This window comes from Gigantopelta aegis, chromosome 14, assembly GCF_016097555.1.
Source record: "Gigantopelta aegis isolate Gae_Host chromosome 14, Gae_host_genome, whole genome shotgun sequence".
NCBI classification, from domain to species: Eukaryota; Metazoa; Mollusca; class Gastropoda; order Neomphalida; family Peltospiridae; genus Gigantopelta; species Gigantopelta aegis.
In genome coordinates, this window is record NC_054712.1 from 36,951,641 (window position 1) to 36,970,805 (window position 19,165).

The following is a 19,165-nucleotide window of genomic DNA, read 5'->3' on the forward strand; positions in this document are numbered from 1 at the left end:
TATGTAGTTCGTGTTATGTTTTATGTTATGTTGTGTTGTTTTGATATGTTATATTATGATTATGCTGTGTTATGATATATGTTGTTACGTTGTACTATGTCATATGCTATTTTATATTATATGTTATTGCATTTTCTATTTGGTTACGTTATGTTATATATTGTAATGTTATGCTTTCTTATTTGTTGTTATGTTATGTTATGTTATATGTTATGTTATGTTATATATTATGTTGTTATTTGCTATTTTGTTATATGTTGCTATTTTGTTTTATTTTATGGTATGTATTGTTATGTTATGTTATTTTGTTATTTATTTATTAATTTATATTGATTTATGTATTTATTTATTTAGATATTTATATATTTATTTATTTATAAGAATTTGCAAGCCACTTTTTTATTATGACGGTGACACTTTTCTTTCCATGTACTATGACCGTGTGTACAGCTGAACTCTTAGGGTATACTGATTTTTCTTGTTTGATATTCTTACAGGATATTCTGAAGTTCGCCGTCATCTTCGTCGTGCTGTTCATAGCGTTCATGGTTGGTCTTCACAATCTGTACTGGTATTACCCCAAGCAGGTCCGGGGTGAAGTGGAACTCTTTGACCACAACATCACCACGGAGGCAGAGAAACACTTTGGCATGTGAGTTGTGTGATCTACGTCAATACAAAAAAAAAACATATTTAAAGATGTGCATGGTAGCATCGTGGAATTATCTCAGATGAAAAGTGGTTGGACTGAACGGTAGATGTCGACGATAGTGCATGATTGTTGGTGTTCAGAAGAACAGAGGGTCAATGGATGGATCTAAGATTTTTGTTGTCGTTCACCAAGTCGATAAAATTAATGGGAATTAAAATGGAATTTGGTGAATGTATTTTATAGTTAATTCGACAAATTTTTATTACTTTTGAAAAACAAATGGAGTAGGCACAGATTTTCCAACTTACTAGGCCTTCTCGATAATAAAAAGTGCTTGTCCTTTGCAGATCCATCACCATGTTCGCTGTTTCGATCATTGAAACATAAACAGGATATATATATATATATATATATATATATATATATATATATATATATATATATATATATATATATATATATTTATTATAAAATATATTTATTTCTGGCTCAATTCGCCTGATTACGTCCAGCTTTAATTGTAGATCTATAATAATATTTATATTTACTCTACTTTTAAAATGGTAGAAACTCTGAACGAAAATTCTTTTCCCTACCAGGAGAGCAAGAAATAAAAATCATTGTTTTGTGTATACCCCACGTCCTTCAAAACTATTTACCTATATATTAAGGGCGGCTTGTATATCATCCACACCTTCGTGCAATTTAATATCTCCATATTGGGTATTTATCAAGACGTATGCTTATCAAGGCTAATTTGTCTAGGTCCCTTGAATCGTAATTTATATACTAATGAAGACCAATACTAGTATTCATTTATCTTTTAATGTAGATAATTTATCAAGGCCTTACCTATATCTGGTCTGCTTAAACAGTGGTGCTTTAAACCCAAAATGGCATAATTTCGAATGTCAGACCCCTTTTTCCGTTGGATACGGTTGGATATGGTCCTTACCCCGAATGCATGTTGCATGCAGACTATAGATATATAAAGAAATGCGTGAACGTACAGATATAGTGATGGATGGATGGTTATTTTAATGCATGAATTAGCTATGGGTATATAGAATAGATAAGAATATACAGTCGAACTTGTATATAACAACCACTGAAGGGACCAACAAAAAGTGTCCCGTTATGGACAGATGACCTTTATATAGAGGTCGCAAAATAGTCCACCATTTTAGGGTGGCCGTTATGGGCATGTGATCATTATATAGAGGTGCACGTTAGACCAAGTTCGACTGTATATGTAAACAAAGTCGTGTATGTGACAGCGGTAAAACAATGATATTGGGTGCATATTGGTTTAAGCATGTCCAATCAATGCATCAGCTACACATAAACATAGTTTAAAGCACACTCACTTTAAAGGCATATTGTCACAGGCCACTGACATATTTCATGGACTAACAAAGTATTACCTGAACAAATATAATTTGATTTGTCCCTAAATGTACTTTATTCGGCCATCTTCATAACCACCATACTTCATTTATTAATGACATTTTGTAAAAATAATTGAATTATGGCAATTGCCGAGAGGGATGACATAGATTTCACTCCATCGTGGTTCAGTTACGGTGATGCGATAGTTAGATTTGGTTTCCAACAATTGATGTAATGTTTATTTATTATCCATTTTTTGAGAAATAAGGCCCTTAAATCTGTGACAGTATGCCTTTAAGTGACTTAATGATAATAGTTAGCATAATTGCAAAATACTTGCACTTTGTAAAGATACTGTGAATTGTTGATGCACATAATATGTTAATACAAAAGCAAATACAAAACCCCCACCAAAAAACCCAAAACAAAAACAAAACAAATACAACCCAAAGTTCAAACCTTTGTTTCCTTTCTTGTTTATGCTGCTTTAACTGTCTTGCAGTCTCTTTTTTGTTTTGCAGTTCGCATGTATCGTTTGCATGTTACTTCTGCATGTTTGCCTAGCATGTTTTCTGACTACTTAATATAATTTAGCTAAAGTTTATATAAGTAGGGTTTTTTTCAACCATGCAATATATACTGCACAGAGTATATTATGCAGTGTAGAGGAAAGTATGTCATGCAATAAAATACTGAGACAAAGCGACTACATATGAAACAGTTATAATATTAGTCGATCACCACATAACTACTTGCCACCCAGATAATTAAAAGTGAGTGCGAGTGCGAATAATTTTTACATGCTCATATACCACTAGAGTTTCGAGCGTGTCCGTCCCGGAGCCTGTCTCTGGATAGCCAGGGGCTTGTCCCGGGACAGAATTAAAACTGATCCGTATCCATGTTGTCGACCACACAATATCACAAGATGGGCAGGGGCCGAATTCACAAAGCTCTCTTATGCTCTGTTAGACAACAAAGCATCCTCTTTGCGAGTCTTTTAGCATTGCACTGCGAGATCACAAAGTTGCGAGAGTTTAGTGAATTAGGCCAAAGAATAAACAGATATTTATTAAAAAAATATATATATTTTAGAAAAATATTTCGACACATATATTTGTTGATTCATCGTGTAGCTTGGGCGATTTCTGTAATGTCATTCAATTCCCATGTTGATAGACAGGGCAGGCTCATTTCAGTGATTGTCCTGCTTCATTAATAATTCTCAATATAAACCAATTGTGGTCAAACGTTTACGCATATGAAGTGTTCGATAACTAATGCTATTACATTCCATCTGGTCTTTCTATTTCTCCATGGCAAGTATATTTAAAGTAGGGGTATACTGTACCCTGGATGAAAGAAAGAAATGTTTTATTTAACGACGCACTCAGCACATTTTATTTACGGTTATATGGCGTCAGATATATGGTTACGGTCCACACAGATTTTGAGAGGAAACCCGCTGTTGCCACTTCATGGGCTATTCTTTCCGATTAGCAGCAAGGGATCTTTTATTTGCGCTTCCCACAGGCAGGATTGCACAAACCATGGCCTTTGTTGAAGCAGTTATGGATCACTGGTCGGTGCAAGTGGTTTACGCCTACCCATAGAACCTTGCGGAGCACTCACATAGGGTTTGGAGTCGGTATCTGGATTAAAAATCCCATGCCTCGACTGGGATCCGAATCCAGTACCTACCAGCCTGTTGACCGATGGCCTAACCACGACGCCACCGAGGCCGGTGTACCCTGGATGAGGTAAACGAGATAGTTAACATGCCTGAAAATTGGACTCGAATACTCGAGGGTCTAACTCGACCCGGACCCGAGTATCTGACATTTACTAGATGATAATGAGACTAAGAAATAAAATAAAATAACATTATGCATCTTATTAGGATTAGGATTCACTACCTTGCACGGGAACTAGAGTGATGGAAAGGACTCAACTTGCTAGACTCGGTCTGTACCCATGTACTCGAGTACTCGTGGAGACCCTTCTCACAATCGTAGATTAAACGCTATACAAGTAGTACTAAACCAAATAACTTCCGGCTGGGTCAAAGTTGGAGGTGCACCGAACTTTTGATAGAGAAGTGAACACCACAAGTCCTGTGATTGGTTATAAATGTGAGTGTGTTGGTTATAAAAATTAATACTTTCATCTGGGTAAAACAAATATGCAATTTTATTTCATCTAGTACCAATGTGTCAAGTAGCCTTGTGTTTGGAACATGTATGGGGTACCTGTAAAAAAAAAGTACTCAAATTTTGTGCGGAACTAGGGTAGTCATAGACGCTACCCGTTATCTCAGAAACAAGCAGCTTGACCCCAATTTTTTCTGATTCACTTTAAGTGTGAGGGGTAGTAGTATTTATATCCGTGGCGTTTATGTCGATTGATACGCTGCAGGAGTTTTAGCTACATATGTTACTATTGTCGTCTATGGGATTTGATTTGGTAATATACACCCTACAGGCGTCGGAAGATGTTTGAATATGGTTTGGCGGCAGTTATGAATTAATCTATCAACCACGGTGGTCTGCTTTTATTCTTACTAACTCAAATTCAGAGGTGGGGATTGAGCACTATCATTTCGTTTCAACTTAGTTTTTTGCTTATATCCAGTTAAGGTTCAAGCACGCTGTTCTGGGCACACACTTCAGCTATCTGGGCTGTCTGTTCAGGACAGTGAGTTAGTTGTTAGTGGTTAGTGAGAAAGAAGAGGGTGTAGTGGTCTTACACCTACCCACTGAGTCGTTAAAACTCGCTCTGGGTGGGAGCCAGTATCGGGCTGCGAACCCTGTACCTACCAGCCTTATGTCCGATGCTTAACCACCACACCACCGAGGCCGGTCGAACACTTGTCAACAGCTACGAATTTAGGCATAAAACAAGGGACACAAACTCTTTGTTGATTAACTAATTAATTTTGCGTTTACATAAGGTGATGTCTTTTTTATTAACGTCATCAAACTGCACTATATAATGTTAGCCCCTACGCACACCCACCCCCCCCCCCCCCCCCCCCCCCCCCCAAAGAAAAAAAAAGGAAAAAAAATTAGATTCGCAGGTGATTAACAATTCATTCAGGTTTCAATTTCCTTTTTAACTTTCCATGTTTGCAATTTGTTTTTCTTTTGTTTAACTTCATGCTTACTCCGTCTTTCTGCTTTTCTTCTAGCCCTGATATTACGTTTCGGACCGTCTTTTGGTCGATGCTTGGTAGGGGTGAGCCCCAGGCGGTCGAGCTGGACGGGTACAACAACATGTTCACACAGAACGTTGGTTACTGGATATTCGGCGTCTACAATGTGGCCGTTGTCATTGTCTTATTGAACATGTTGATCGCTATGATGTCAAGGTCATTTGAGATTATTCAGGTACTTAAGATCATGAGTTGCACGTGCTTTATATTTGTATCAAATGTCACCGATATACAGGCGTGGAAAAAAACTACATTCAGTTTTAAAGCCTGGTTCCCAGAAAATTTGGAACATGCTGCAGACTGTTACAGATAAGACACGGACATCATGATTTCATAGACGTCAGCTTTCCAAGGCCCGTATTTTCGAGGCTATATTGTAGCGCTACGAAAACTTTGAAAATAAATCTGTAGCCAGATGTAGAAAATCTACGGCGATCTGCAGCGTGATACAGAGCTTGTGGGAACCAGGCTTTTGAGATACTTGTACTCAAGAAGGTTTTCGTTTCCTTTAAACGACTTAAGTAAACGTGAAGCCATTGACATCATCATCAGTCTATATGAGTCTTGACAAGTATCCCTAATGTTTTGTGACAACAGACAAATATAATATGTAAACGGTTTTGGGAGAAAGAAATGCTATTGGGGGAAGCTGTGGCCTCCATGGTACCTCGCCATGTGGGAGCGGGATGTGGCCCAGTGGGATCGATCCCCATCGGTGGACACATATAGGTATTTCTCTCTCCTGCCAGTGCACTACGATAATACCAAAGGCCGTGGTATGTGCTATCCTGTCTGTGGGACGATGCATATAAAATATCCCTTGCTACCAATGGAAAAAAGTAGCGGGGTTTCTCTCTCAAGACAATGTGTCAGAATTACCAAATGTGTGACATCCAATAGCCAATGATTAATAAATCAATATGCTCTAGTGGTGTCGTTAAACAAAACAAACGTTTACCTCGCCACGCCGCTAGTCAAGCTATGATGTCAAATTATGGAGGATAGTAAAGTTGGAGCTAGGAAGGAAGAGAACCTTTCTCTTACACAAGTATCAGTTAATACTGGTGCGATTTCGGACGCCTGTGGATCGGTGTTGTCTTTTCTTCAGCATTGATCAAACATTTCGGACGTCGTTTTGGGCCGTGCTGGGCAGAGGCGAGCCCAACATGGTGGAGCTTGGCGACTACGACAACTACTTCACGCAGAACGTCGGCTATTGGATATTTGGCGTCTACAACGTCGCCGTCGTGATCGTACTGCTCAACATGCTCATTGCCATGATGTCAAGGTCGTTTGACATCATCCAGGTAAACCAGCCCCAAGTTCAGCCAGGAAAAGTCTCGCTAAAGTTCGCCTATTTGACTGGTTCCCGAAGTGGTAATTAGGTTTAATGTGTAGCGTAGAAAGAAAACAAACCAGTCAAGCGAACATTAGCGATAAGCGGTTGAGAGAACTTATGCCAGATGCAGACTTCTTGGAAATGGATGTTTGCGTGAGTTATTTTATGAGTTAATTCGAATACATATTACAGGTAACTGATGTCCTTTTGTGTAACCCGTTACAACCACGGATTTTCAGGTCCTGGTTGGAGTTTTTGGGTGTTTAGTTAGCGTCAGTCAATTAGTACGCTGCATTGTCTCGGGTCACTGTCTAAAGATCATAAACAATACGGCGTAGTTCGCATGAGTGTTCCATCGACTGGTACTAATATACAATAACATGGCTTCTAGATTATGGTAGCTCCGCTCCCATGGCTAGTGAATTTCAGTGTTGGGCTAGTAAATAACTACTATTGCCATGCCCGATCGCTAGTGGAAATAAAGAGGTTTATTTTGTAAATATGAATATCATACCCCCCCCCCCCCCCCCCCCTCCATGTTAGTATTTTTAAGCTCTATCTCCCTCTTTAGGTTACATATTATCTGATTATTAATATTAATTAGTAAAACTGTAGTAACTTATATTAAAGTAAAGTAGGGCTAGTAAATTTTTAATCGTGGCTAATAAAAAAATTTAATCCCTGATCCCATGGCTAGTGGATTTTATAAAAAAATTCTAGAAGCCCTAGATATACTATATATCATTAAACACCCAAAAACTCCAACTAGACTGGGTCCACTTAAGGCGCTACTCTCGGAATACTAGTCTTCCAAAACTATATGTAGCTCCTTATTTTACATTTTGGCGGACCGTTCAAAATTGCGCCTAATTTCCTTCACAAAAAAATTGCGCACCCGTTCTGTGTGGCTTAATCTTACGGGACTTACAAATTCCATAGCACCATACCACCCTCCGCCTGTTACCGGCCCCGGTCGAACTGCTGGTGCTCTCTTGCCAGGCGCCCCCTACCCCCCCCCCCCATCCAACCGAACCCACCCCTTTTCTGTCGTGCCCAGGATAGGCGTGCGCAACAACAGATTGTTCTGAATGTGCACGTTAAACACTCTGACCTGGCCTGACCTGACCTCCAACCAGTACCCGAATGCCCGTGGTTACAGATATGTTAAAGGGACAGTCCTGAGTTTGTTGCCATTGTAAGATGTTCCGACTAATAAAATACTTTAACGACTAAAATTACATACTAAATATTGTTTCTTCTTTAGAATATATTGGTCTGTATATTCAGTGTTTCTTGTCGTCCTATTATCTGTATGTAGCCCAAACTGGGAAACGAAATGGAGTTTCAGCCATCTTAACAGTGGTTAAACAAAAGAGTCAGGACTGTCCCTTTAACGAAAGAAAGAAATGTTTTATTTAACGACGCACTCAACACATTTTATTTACGGTTATATGGCGTCAAACATATGGTTAAGGACCACACAGATTTTGAGAGGAAACCCGCTGTCGCCACTACATGGGCTACTCTTTCCGATTAACAGCAAGGGATCTTTTATTTGCGCTTTCCACAGGCATGATAGCACAAACCATGGCCTTTGTTGAACCAGTTATGGATCACTGGTCGGTGCAAGTGGTTTACACCTACCCATTGAGCCTTGCGGAGCACTCACTCAGGGTTTGGAGTCGGTATCTGAATTAAAAATCCCATGCCTCGACTGGGATACGAACCCAGTACCTACCAGCCTGTAGACCGATGGCCTAACCACTACGCCACCGAGGCCTGTAAATGTGCACAAATGCTAGTCGAATATTCAGAGACCTGGGATGAAAACTTGCTAAAGAAACCAGCTGGTAAAAATAAAAGATGTTAACTAGCTGGCACAAATCGCCAAGATAAAGTTTAAAATGTTCACTGTGGTTACGCCAAAGGTTAACATTAATTATCATAACAGCTGGATGATCCTTCCGATACATTGTATTCTTTGACTTGGGATGAATTAAGTATTTGCAACTGTATACTATATGCTTGGTGTGTTTTTCGTCTGTGCTATTTTTTAATTTTATGTTCAGGGCAGTACCCTGATCAAAATCCTAGGGGGAGGGGACACTACTTTGTATAAACAGACGAAATACTATATAAATTAAACCCTTAAATATGTATGCTATTGTCTGGAGTAAAAAAAAAACCCACAACCCCCCCCCCCCCCCCCCCCCCCCCCCCCCCCCCCCCCAAAAAAAAAGAAAGAAAAAAAGTGAGATTCTCAGGGAGGCAACTGCCCGCCCCCCCCCCCCCTTCCCCGGTGGTTTCGGCCCTGATCTTAGATATAGAGTTTTTTGTGGAATTCAGGATAGGTTAATACATTTCAGAGCAAATTTCGCCCGACTCCACAGGAAGGTGTTATTTCATACACCTATTTTAATTTTTGTTAAGGACATTGCAAGACAATATCACATTCTGGAACGAACCCTGATTGTTCCCTCTGGTGAATCTGGTTTTAATTGATTATCGGCGAAGATTGGATTGTCTCCCTTTATGCGACGATCTCTGTCGTAGTTCTACCAGAATATCAGATTAAAACAATTATTAAAGTCCAAATGGGTGTTAGGGTGGGAGTTGAAATGTTATTTATATTTTATATTTTCAGAATATTGGATATAACACTGAGAATCATAATATTATAAGTTTAAAGAACACCATCATTTGGTTTTAGCCCTTTCTTTTATCCTTGGGGCGGGCGGGGATGAATATGTAGAATTTATTTCATTATGGCCCTATCGATAATATATATATATATATATATATATATATATATATATATATATATATATATATATATATATATATAATTATATATATATAATTAAATTATAGCTATATATATATATTAAAAACATAACTGCGTTCAGTTGTAGCTAACAATAGCAAGTGCTAGCTAAAAACGTACCGAACAGGCAGTGTATATTTCAAGTCTTCAACAAATCTCTGTTATTTTTAATAGATCCGATAACATTTAGTATATCGTATAACTTTTGTTGATTGATTACCTTTGGTATATCGATTACTTTTAATAGATCGATTATCGTACGGCCACGTCTTTACTGCAAAAAAATTTATTAATGATATTAATATGCACTATTTTCTTAGGCGGAAGCAGACACGGAGTGGAAGTTTTCACGAAGCAAGCTCTACATGGAGTACATCAACCCAGAATGCACGCTTCCTGTCCCGTTCAACATTGTGCCTACACCTAAGTTCTTCGTTAACTGTACTAAAAGTATTATATCAAAGTTTCATAAAACAGACGAATTACCTCCAGTCCACCATCCAGGGAGAATCAAAGATATTGAGATGTTTTCTCAAGGGAATGCTTTTGTGAGTGATTTAAGAACAATTCTTATTTCTACCCTCAGAGGCTCGTATAATACACTTTTTATTCCTGATATAGAATAATGACGATGTCGAAACACACTCTGGTAATAACCTCTATCTATATACATACATACATACATACATACACATACACACATGCACACATACACACATACATACATACATACATACATGTGGTTGAATTAAAGAGCATCCTTTTTATGGATGCCTCGATAGCTCAGAGCGCATCGTGGTTAGTCTCGCAATTTACGGGCGAATCGGTGCCACAGGTTCGAGTCCCAGCAACGGCATGGGGCAATTTGTGAGGCCAGAAAGGATTTACTTATCCCCTGTGCCAGTGCGTTAATATATATGTATGTAACATTCAACCTCGACATACATACAATATATAGATATTCATACATCAATACATACTAGCCAGTGCCAGGTCTGCCCACTGTTTCGTGCACGTAAGCGGGATCGACCGCGTAGATTGTAGGCCCCATGCATGTGGTTGAGCTAAAGAGCGTCCTTTTTATGGATGCCTCGATAGCTCAGAGCGCATCGTGGTTAGTCTCGCAATTTACGGGCGAATCGGTGCCACAGGTTCGAGTCCCAGCAACGGCATGGGGCAATTTGTGAGGCCAGAAAGGATTTACTTATCCCCTGTGCCAGTGCGTTAATATATATGTATGTAACATTCAACCTCGACATACATACAATATATAGATATTCATACATCAATACATACTAGCCAGTGCCAGGTCTGCCCACTGTTTCGTGCACGTAAGCGGGATCGACCGCGTAGATTGTAGGCCCCATGCATGTGGTTGAGCTAAAGAGCGTCCTTTTTATGGATGCCTCGATAGCTCAGAGCGCATCGTGGTTAGTCTCGCAATTTGCGGGCGATTCGGTGCCACAGGTTCGAGTCCCAGCAACGGCATGGGACAATTTGTGAGGCCAGAAAGGATTTCATTATTCCCTGTGCCAGTGCGTTAATCTATGTATGTAACAGACAACCTCGACATACATGCAATATATAGATATTCATACATCAATACATACATAATCTATACATACATACATACATACATACATATATAATTGCTTTTTGTTTTTGTTTTGAAATAAAAGTTACAAATATTTGTACGACGTTTACGAAATCAAATATTCATAGAATGGCAGGCTGATGTGGTATTCGTTTTTCAGGAAGTGACGCCAGTTGACCTTCGGAACGGCGAAAGACGTGACGTCAATAGTCCGGGCATTCAGCACTTCCGGGAGAGAATGGCAACCACCAATGGATTCGTGCGCAATGATTCTGACCCCACATTATTCAATGATAAACTTACATACAAGGTATACCGCTTTATTTATTTTGTTAAGCGTATATATGATACATCTTGTTTATCTCATGAACAGGAGGCCGAGTGCTTGCGGTCGCTGGCTAGATCGGTTTTAATGCCTAACCTGAATATAATAGAACATGAATTCAATGGGGTTTGTCCGCGAGCGCTCTTACTCATTAACACGCTATTGTATTTGTTTCTGTTCAGTCGTTGGGATGCTCTAGAATATATTTCTTTTCCGTGTCCCAACCAATGCCCAACTTTTGTTAGATATGTTGTCCTATCTGGAAAAGAGCACGTGAAAGATCCTTTTGTGGCTGATTGAAGCATATAGCGGGTTTCCTGTGAAGATGGCCGATCACCAATTAATCAATGATACTCTAGTTGTGTCGCAAAAGCAAACTTTGACTTTTTAAAACTGATTGTATATATGTGGTACATACGTTTAAATATAGCGCATTTCTGTGTATTTAAATATATATTTTAGGCGTCTTAAAATAACAAAAATTTGAGGGGCCATTTATAATATTAATTCGTCCTGCAAATGATGATGAGGGTGGGGGCAAAGCATTATCTTTAGAACTGTTTGGGGTGGTACAGTAATCAATGATACTCATTTTGGACAGAGAGTGGACGTTGTCTCTTGTTTTTGTATGCATTAAATATTTCTTCCAGATATACAAGTGCTACTACCAAAACCAATATTAAGTCATATTATGAAATAAAATATACAGAATCAAATATCTGTGAGTTTTGCCTTGGAACGTGTTCTATGACTATTCGAAAGTCTTAGGTATATAAAACAAATTCAACAGCGGTATCAGGACCTAGTGAAAATATATATGGAATATTAAACAACAACAAAAGTATAATGGTATAAGCTAATTGGCTCATTATTAATGTTAAATATTATATATACAAAAGTAAAATGCAGAAAAAGAAACCTATATGTTCTTTTAAACATTATAAAAGATAGAATACAATTTGAAAAAATATATACTTTACAAAAATTATCTGTTTAAAGAATATGAAGAATACTGGGCACCTTGGTTAATATTCCCGGAAACAAGGCATAGCAATATATTTTTCTAGAGGAATTTTGTCACGAGACAAAATTTAATACTTTCTATTTTTTTATTTTATTTATTACAGCACTCATTCTTTCTTTCATTCTTTCTTTGCTTCCTTTCTTTCTTCAATCGTTTTTCGCGCTAAACCTTTTCTTTGTTTTCTTTTAACATTGTTAAACATATATATTAATATATATATATATATATATATATATATATATATATATATATATATATATATATATATATATATATGTCTAAAACCCCAGTTGATATCGTATCATTTTGAAAATACCATGGGTAGTCGATGCACATGTTAGATTGAAGCGCTCACTAGATGAGAGGTCGGTAAAGGATCAATCCCCGTCGGTGGGTGCATTGGAATATTTCTTGTTCCAGCCAGTGCACCATGATTGGTACATCAAAGGCTGTGGTATGTGCTGTCATGTCTGCGATAGTGCATATAAAAGATATCTTGCCACTATTTTGGGAAAATATATGTCAAAATTACCAAATGTTTGACATCCAATAGCAGATGATTAATAAATAAATGTGCTCTAGTGTTGTCGTTAAACAAAACAAACTTTTAACTCTAACTTGTGAATAATAATTTGTGGCCTATTTGTCGTTCAAGCCAGTGAACAAAGACAGATACATGAAAAGTATGTTCTATCCTGTCTGTGGGATCGTGCATATAACAGACTATAAAGAAAGAAAGAAAGAAATGTTTTATTTAACGATGCACTCAACACATTTTATTTACAGTTATATGGCGTCAGACATATGGTTAAGGACCACACAGATTTTGAGAGGGAACCCGCTGTCGCCACTACATGGCTACTCTTTCCGATTAGCAGCAAGGGATCTTTTATTTGCGCTTCCCACAGGCAGGATAGCACAAACCATTGCCTTTGTTGAACCAGTTATGGATCACTGGTCGGTGCAAGTGGTTTACACCTACCCATTGAGCCTTGCGGAGCACTCACTCAGGGTTTGGAGTCGGTATCTGGATTAAAAATCCCATCCTCGACTGGGATCCGAACCCAGTACCTACCAGCCTGTAGACCAATGGCCTAACCACATAACAGACTATAATGTCAGAAAACATTTTTGAAAAACACATTGCACTGGGAAACCATTTTGTTCGTTACGCAATGACCTCTTTGGTATTTACCTCAAATATGTCCAGTGCTATATTTAGAAACCAGCAACACGATCTCTTTTTATTCAGGGTACGCAATGTTTGAAAATAAAACACATTATTATCATTATTTCCATATGTCAGGTAATCATTCCATTTTTTCCTTTTCAGCGTGTGATGAAGAGAATAGTGAAAAGGTATATTTTTGACACGCAGCGTGAAGTAGATAGTACTGAAGGTATTTGACATTTACAATTGTTTAATACATAATATGTTGTGCTATTTCCATACAGTAATATGTCCTGTGTTACAATAACTCTATAAGCAACACATCTAGCATGCAATTAGATGAATATATTTATATATCCTATATATACAACAGAAAACGTGACGTGAGATGCTTCATAACAAAGGAGATGATTCGCGATCATTATTTTCTGCCAATAGTTTCGGAACCTCTCTTTGTCTGTCTCTGTCTGTCTATCTCTGTCTGTCTGTCTGTCTGTCTCTCTCTCTCTCTCTCTCTCTCTCTCTCTCTCTCTCTCTCTCTCTCTCTCTCTCTCTCTCTCAACATAGCGAGTGAGAGAGATATAGGAGAGCGAGGAAGACAGAAGAAAACGAGAGAGAGAGAGAGAGAGAGAGAGAGAGAGGAGAGAGAGAGAGAGAGAGAGAACCAAAACAAACAAAAGAACAAAAAACAATAAAGCAAAATATGCAACCAACCAAACAACACTCCCCACAAAACTACGACGTTCAATCAATTTTAAATCACCAAACAAAGAATTAATGGATATGATGAAGTATCGACTTCTAGGGTCTGTCACCCCCCCCGAAATGCATATGTACATAATTGTATTAAATTTGAGGAATTATATAACACTCTTCAGTTAATTGTATGGGCGATATATATGTTCAAAAGCATTGATAACACCAAAACCATTTTACACACAGTATGAATGACGTAGCGCTTTAGCGAGAGCGAGTGAGAGAGAGTGAGAGAGATATGGAAGAGCGAGGAAGACATAGAAAAAACAAGCGAGAGAGTGTGAGTGAGAGAGAGATAGACATAGAGAGAGAGAGAGAGAGAGAGAGAGAGAGAGAGAGAGAGAGAGAGAGAGAGAGAGAGAGAGAGAGAGAGACAGACAGACAGACAGACAGACAGACAGAGAGAGGCAGGGAAGAGAGAGCTAGAGAGACAGAGACAGACGGGGGGGGGGGAGAGAGAGAGAGAGAGAGAGAGAGAGAGAGAGAGAGAGAGAGAGAGAGAGAGAGAGAGAGAATGAGAGAGAGAATAGACCAATTAAACGTTTACATACATTTATGCCACACAGATCCACATATCTTCTCAAAGCTAATTTATTATTTCAGGTGACTTTGACGAGTTGAAACAGGACATATCTAGTTTTCGCTACGAGATGCTGAATCATCTTGGTCAGCGACAGAGACAGTCGGACTTCAATAGTCAGATGTTAGAAAAAATAAACCAAAGATTAGACAGTTTGTCCACCCAGCAAGAACTCATAGCCAAACACTTACTCGGACCCAGATCAGTAGATTCTCAGCTTGCTGTTACAGACGATTCGAAAGACGACACCGTCACTAACGAGGCTTCAGACGTGTCGCCAGTCTCTATGTCTCAACTTGTGGAAGAGTTGGTGACAAATTCCTCACGGAATAGACCGACCGTTGGAAACCTTAGAATTATTCCAGAAGAGACAAAAGACGGTCGAGACGTGGCGGTCAGAGACAGTGGGGGGAAAGTGTCCGGTTCTTACGTGGGTAGTTCCTCAATCGACGCCGCTCCAAAGACTGATGAATCGGAGTCGCTACTATTTGTAGATGCACTGGAGGTGGAGGTTGAAGTTAACGTGTCTCCTGCACCTCTGGCATGTGGTGATGAGGATGAACATCTTTGATGGGGTGAAAAAAAAGGAATAAGCTTTTGTGACAAGGATGAACATCTGTGATGACAGTATGAACACCTGTGATAACAAGGATTAAAATATGTGACGAGAATAAACATCTATGATGACGTGGATGTGTTGAGAAGAATAAGTATCTGTCTTGACAAGAATGAACATATATTTAAAAAAAAAATGAAAATCTGTGACAAGGATGATCAGTTACGTTAATACAGATGAACATCTATTTTGAGAAGAAGGAACATATATATATATATATATATATATATATATATATATATGTTGACAAGAGTAAACATCTATGTTGACAACAATGAACATATATATGTTGACAAGAATAAACATCTATGTTGACAACAATGAACATCTAATTTGACAAGAATGAACATCTATGTTCACAAGAATGAAATCAGTGTTGACAAGACAAGGATAAACATCTGTATTGACAAGGATAATCGTCTGTGTTGACAAGAATGAACATCTGGACTGACAAGAATGAGTATGTGCATTGACAAGAATGAACATCTGTTGTCAAGAATAAACATCTATGTTGATAAGAATGAACGTCTATGTTGACAAGAATGGACGTCTATGTTGACAAGAGTGAACATCTGTGATGACAAAAATGAACATCTGTGATGCGGACAAACGTCTCTGATGACATGCTTGTATCACTTGTTATAAAAAAAGTGCCTGCATTTATGAAAACGTAAAGCTTGTTATGCAAGACAATGTCATGTGTATATAGATATGAAGTTGTGATGCGATTAAACAGAGCAATGTCTCCCACGGTTTCCTGACGTTCTCAAAGCAGTGTCTCATAAGGAGTTTAACGATTCTTCTGAAAGTTTTTATGACGACTAAGGAATTGTGATTACTCTAATAAAAGGAATGCATTGTGAGAAGTTTCATAACTTCAGAAATAGTGTGTACTATCGAATGACATGGTTATTCTGAAAGTAATGCATTCTGAGGAATTTTATGATAATTCTGAAAGTGATACATTTTACAGAATTTCTTGATTCTTCAAAAAGTGACATATCCTAGGGAATGAAATGAATCATAAAAATGATGTATTCTAGGAAATGAAATGAATCTTATGAAAATGATGTACTCTAGGGAATGACATGAATCTTGTATAAGTAACATCTTTGGAATCCCAAATCTTCTAAAAAGTACACTTATTGAATCTTTTAACAGATGTAAATCAGAGCATATAGGAATGTGTTATTTAATCTATGTTTATAACACCAAAAACGAGAGTTTATGTTGCAGATTTATAAAGGAAACATTATGATAACTTGCTCCCTTTTGAGATCATGTTGACTCCGAAAAGGTCTGAAAGGACAATGAAATATTATTTAAAAAGACGGCCTGGTTTTGCGTTTTTGTATCTGATTAATCTTATTCTGACACCAGAGTTTAATAGTGAGTCTTATACTGCTAACTGGCAAGCTGTCGGTCTGGGGTCGATCCCTGTCGGTGGGACCACTGGGCTATTTCTCGCTCCAGCCAGTGCACACGACTGGTATATCAAAGGCTGCGGTATGTGTTATCCTGTCTGTGGTTTGGTACATATAAAAGATCCCTTGGTGCTAATCGAAAAAAGTACCCCAATTTACAGTGTCTTTACAAAGTGCAAGAACTAATATCATTAAGTCACTTAAAGTGGTTGGCCTTCGACAGCGGGTTTCCTCTCTCAATATCTGTGTCCTTAATCATATGCCCGACGCCATATAACCGTAAATAAAATGTGTTCACCTTTAAACCAGCAAATCTTGTTTTTATTTTATTTATTTATTTATTATTTTATTTTATTCTTTATTTTATATTTCTTTAATTTATATTTTTTAAACTTTACATTATTATTTTATTTTATAATAATAATAATTATTATTATGTTTTTATATATTATGTTATCATTCTCTTGGGCACATGTTATTGAATAAGACCCCCCCCCCCCCCCCCCCCACCCTCTCCCCCCCCCCACCCCACTTACTCTTCATTTTCAGTGCGTTTAAGAAATTAGACCCAGATTCGTAAACACCCCCTACCCTCACCACCACTTCCAAGTTTCCTAACGACAACAGCAAAACAAAAAAAAGAAAGAAAAGAAAAGAAAGAACACTCCAATAAGGTCAAATCTTCACTTATAAAAACACAGTAATATACAATTGAATACAAAAGTAGTAACATATCCCTCCCCCCCCCCCCCCCACCCTCCACAAAAAAAATAAAAAATAAAAATAAAATAAATAAACAAAACAAACACCAGTGAAAGTATAACAAGACATCCTCAATTTAGGTTAAAGGGACAGACACTAGTTTCAGCCCGTGAACATGGACACTAAGTTTAGTTAATCTACAAACCTGTAACACATTTGGATAAAGTTATAACAGAGAGAAACTAAAGTCTGTGATGTTTAACCAGGGAAGTACCATCTAAAACTAACCAGAGCTTGTCTCAGTAACCATTACTTTAACCGTTTTTAGAAATTATTAAAAATTCATTTTTTAATATTACAAAAAGCAGGGTGACCAGAAACACTTTAGGGTGTGAAAAATTAATATTCTGAATAATAAAATGTAACTACTTCTAATTTAAGTTACCAAAATGGCTTTAATAGTGAAAAATACGTCGTAGTGTTTAAAAACTAGGGTAGGTCACTTTATCTGTAAAACAGTTTCCAATTTCATGTCAGCAATGTCTCTTTGATGTTGGAACCCCAGTCAGTTTGTTTGTTTGTTTAACGACACCACTATAGCACATTGATTTATTGTATATCAAACATTTGGCAATTTTAACATAGTCTTAGAGAGGAAACCCGATATATTTTTTCATTAGTAGCAAGGAATCTTTTTATGCACCATCCCACAGACAGGATAGCACATACCACGGTATTTTATATAGCAATCGTGGTGCATTGGCTGGAACGAGAAATAACCCAATGGGTCAACCGACGGGGATCAATTCTAGACCGACCGCGCATCAAACAAGCGCTTTACCACTGGGCTACGTTCCGCCCGAAGCCCCAGTCAGAACTAAAAGGATGTATAGTTTTCAAGAGTTTTGCATAGAAGACAGAAACAACACAAATACGTTTCTTTCATTGACTGATACCTTTAACTGTAGAAAGTGTGTAACAACTACTTACATGACAACTACTTTTACACAGAGAAACAAAGAAAGAAATGCTTTATTTAACGACGCACTCAACACATTTTATTTACGGTTATATGGCGTCAGACATATGGTTAAGGACCATACAGATATTGAGAGAGGAAACCCGCTGTCACCACTCCATGGGCTACTCTTTTCGATTAGGAACAAGGGATCTTTTATGTGCACCAATCCCATAGACAGGGTATCACCTACCACGGCTGTTGATATACCAGTCGTGGTGCACTGGCTGGAACGAGAAATAGCGCAATAGGGCCACCGACGGGGTTTACACAGGGAAAGCGTGGACACTACAGTTTTAGTGATTGTACAAGAGAATAACACATTAAATTGGTCGATACATGTAGCTGGGAATAGTCTTCACAGCAGTCTGTGTCTAGGTCATCTGTGTCTGAAAGAATAAAGGATTAATTATATCATATATGTCACCTAAGGCTGGTAGGTACTGGGTTCGCCTCTCGGTACCAGCTCCCAACCAGAGCGAGTTTAACGACTCAGTGGGTAGGTGTAAGACAACTACACCGACTTCTCTCTCACTAACC

At 38.1% G+C, this 19,165-nt stretch overlaps 1 protein-coding gene and 1 long non-coding RNA gene across 2 annotated transcripts in view; one reads left to right on the top strand and one right to left on the bottom strand.

The window, feature by feature from the left end:
- The window catches only part of LOC121388093 (short transient receptor potential channel 3-like), a 251,271-nt gene extending 234,458 nt beyond the window's left edge, over positions 1-16,813 (top strand). Inside the window, exons 11-16 of the mRNA XM_041519309.1 lie at positions 498-652; positions 5,229-5,427; positions 9,736-9,963; positions 11,170-11,319; positions 13,692-13,758; positions 14,889-16,813. Of these exons, the coding sequence (XP_041375243.1) occupies positions 498-652; positions 5,229-5,427; positions 9,736-9,963; positions 11,170-11,319; positions 13,692-13,758; positions 14,889-15,436 (1,347 nt within the window). The 3' untranslated portion in view covers positions 15,437-16,813. The remainder of the gene's footprint in view (positions 1-497; positions 653-5,228; positions 5,428-9,735; positions 9,964-11,169; positions 11,320-13,691; positions 13,759-14,888) is intronic.
- A 1,971-nt stretch (positions 16,814-18,784) lies between these two features.
- Positions 18,785-19,165, bottom strand: part of LOC121389391 — a 27,972-nt gene continuing 27,591 nt past the window's right edge. Inside the window, exon 3 of the long non-coding RNA XR_005960057.1 lies at positions 18,785-19,014. This is a non-coding gene — a long non-coding RNA (uncharacterized LOC121389391). The remainder of the gene's footprint in view (positions 19,015-19,165) is intronic.